The sequence below is a fragment of the Plasmodium cynomolgi genome, chromosome 8 (assembly GCF_000321355.1).
Source record: "Plasmodium cynomolgi strain B DNA, chromosome 8, whole genome shotgun sequence".
NCBI classification, from domain to species: domain Eukaryota; phylum Apicomplexa; class Aconoidasida; order Haemosporida; family Plasmodiidae; genus Plasmodium; species Plasmodium cynomolgi.
The window spans coordinates 937426-940084 of record NC_020401.1 but is presented as its reverse complement, the minus strand read 5'-3'; the positions used below and the strand labels follow the sequence as shown (position 1 = coordinate 940084).

General features: G+C 48.5%; 1 protein-coding gene across 1 annotated transcript; it reads right to left on the bottom strand.

Annotated features, from left to right (window-relative positions):
• Positions 1-784: 784 nt before the first annotated feature.
• PCYB_082990 (hypothetical protein) lies at positions 785-2524 on the bottom strand (the record flags this gene model as incomplete). Its single annotated transcript, XM_004222037.1, has 2 exons — positions 785-1538; positions 2469-2524. The coding sequence occupies 2 exons, from the start codon at positions 2522-2524 to the stop codon at positions 785-787; spliced, it is 810 nt and encodes a 269-aa protein (XP_004222085.1).
• Between the last annotated feature and the right edge of the window lie 135 nt (positions 2525-2659).

The window sequence follows — 2659 nt, the reverse complement described above, 5'->3', positions numbered from 1 at the left end:
GCTCATTTGGGGTGCCTATCACACGCACGTGACTGTTTGTTTATTCACTTTTACTAGCTGGACAACGAATCGGTCTGCCAGTAGGCGCTCAAATTGAAATAAAATAATTTTTTTCCAATTCACCTTTTGGTAGACAATGTAACTACACAAACGACGAAAAAATCGGGCATTACAACTACACGGTGGGTGCAAACGCGGAGTTGGGGGTGAGGGAGAAGCGAAGGCTACTCGTGCAAAACAATTCGGGGCGGGGTGGGGCTACTGTTACATGTGTGTATGCGCGATAGGGGTGACAACTTGGAGACCTCCACTTGGATTGATGAACGATGCGCACGTTCACCTCGGGTTAGGTGGCGCTTTCAACACTCCCCATTTTGCGTACCCTTAAGGCGCGCCTACGCAAGGGCCGCACGGGCACACAGTACGACGTGTTGCCTCCACCATTTTTGCTGACCAGGTCAGGCGAATTTTAGCCGCGCAAAAAATGAAGGTAAAAAAAAAAGAAAATGTAAAAATAAAAGAAAAGAAAATGTAAAAATAAAAGTGCTTTCTACGTGGTTGCTACGTGGCTGCTACGTGGCTGCTACTTGGCTGCTACTTGGCTGCTACTTGGCTGCTACGTGACTGCTACGTGACTGCTACTTGGCTGCTACGTGACTGCTACGCGTCTGCTACGTGACGTGCGCGCAGACATCCGGACTGGCAGATACAAACACACGTGCTCGGGTGGGCCGTCCACCCCCCTCCGAAGACCCCACTCCGCGCACGCAGGAGAGACGTCCCCTCATTTCAAGGGCGACAGGAAGTTAACTCGAATGGCCCACACCTCGTCAGTCACTTCATCGCGTACCACTTCGCATAAATAGTTAACAACACAGTCTGAACTGGACAGGCAAACACAGCCAATGGGCATATCAATAAAATCAATCACAGCGACTGAGGAAGACATGGTTAAATTGCAAATTTTATCGAACCAAGGATAAAGATCGTTCATGTTTTGGTTGAATAAATTATTCAGCTGTTCCCTACTGCTCATGTCATTCATTCCGTGTTTTTGAAACAGCAGGTCAGCGCTGTGCTTTATGGAGTCAATGCAAAATAAACCAACCTGTCCACTTTCGATTGTCAGAATATTTGTAAAATAATTTTCCAGTGGGAGGAGTTCATCCTTATTGCTACGAAAATTTTCCATTTTTCCATTTTTGCATTCGCTATGTGCAGTGCTGCTACACTTGCCTGTTTCTCCCCCCCCTGGGTGACTTTCTTTTGGCTCTGTCACTGATGCTGCCTCTGTCACCGATGCTGCCTCTGTCACCGATGCTGCCTCTGACACTGACACTGATGCTGACTCCAGCCTTTCCCATTTTAACTTCTGCACCTTTTCCACAGTTAAATACTCGTGCATGTACTCTGTGTTATTAAAACAAATGAACGATAGGACCATTTCGTTCCTGATATTATTGTACGAGTTCTTCTCGTTCGTATTTTCTGCATCCGTTTCGGTTTCTTGCTTGTCTGTCTTCTTCAAACACGCCTGACTGTTCTCACGAATGGCAAAGGAGGACCATAACCCCGGCTTTGCGTTTTTAAAATAAATCCCATTTAGCCTTTCCCTCGGCAGCAGTTCCTTTTTCCCACTTATGTAGCTATTGCAGTAGTTCGTCATGGTGCAATTAATGTATAAGGGGTCTATTAGCAGCAACTCGTTCATCTGAGTGATGAAGCATCCTGCGTCCACCAACTCGGCGTTCGCCATCGTTCATTTGGTGCTGTTCAGGGTGGTGGTAATTCTCCGCAGGGTGGTGGCAACGCTACACAGGATGGGGGCAACGTTACACAGGATGGTGGCAATGCTACACAGGGTGGTGGTAATTCTCCGCAGGGTGGGGGCAATGCTACACAAAATGGTGGCAACGTTACACAGGATGGTATCACCTTTGCACAAAATGGTAAGAACTTCCCAAGCCCAGTTTCGCTACCCCTGTGGGGGAAAAAAAAACATACCGTGAGGGTTCCCTTTAAAAAAAAAAAAAAAGGGTCCCCTTGTTGGGTCTACTTCATTTTGGCAAATTTTAATTCTGCTCGAAGGGAAAGAGGAGGTGAAGGAGAAAGTGGCTGATGCGAGGAATGAACGTACGAATAGGGTGAAAAAAAGAAAAAAAGAATGCGCTTCGGCTCCGCGCAAAAGTACGCATTCCGGAGGTGCCTCCTTCACTTGCGCGTCGAGCAGAGCACGTATAGCTACTCTTTCCGCAACGAACGTGTGCACATGGGAGGAAGTGCGTGAACATGTACATACATAAGTGCATCAGTGCGTGCTTGCGTCCGCGCCGGGGTTTTGCGGGGCGGAGGGACGAATGGCTCACCTCGTTGCAGTCCTTCACACTAGTTGCGGCCCTTCACACTCGTTGTGCGTCAAGCGGGCCCCTTTTCTTGCACGTCCGCAGGTCTCAGCGAGGCCTTTTTACATCCCGCGGATGCTCGACAGGTGAAGCCATTTTGCTGGGCACCTCTGCCGCGCCATTTTCCCCTCCGGTGCAACTTCTTTATAGGGGGTGGCATCCCCGCCTTGGAACTGACAGGACGAGAGGCGACGTTGCGTTTTTGCGCCATTATGTCGTACCCATCAATTGGGGGAAAAAAAAAAAAAAAAAAAAAA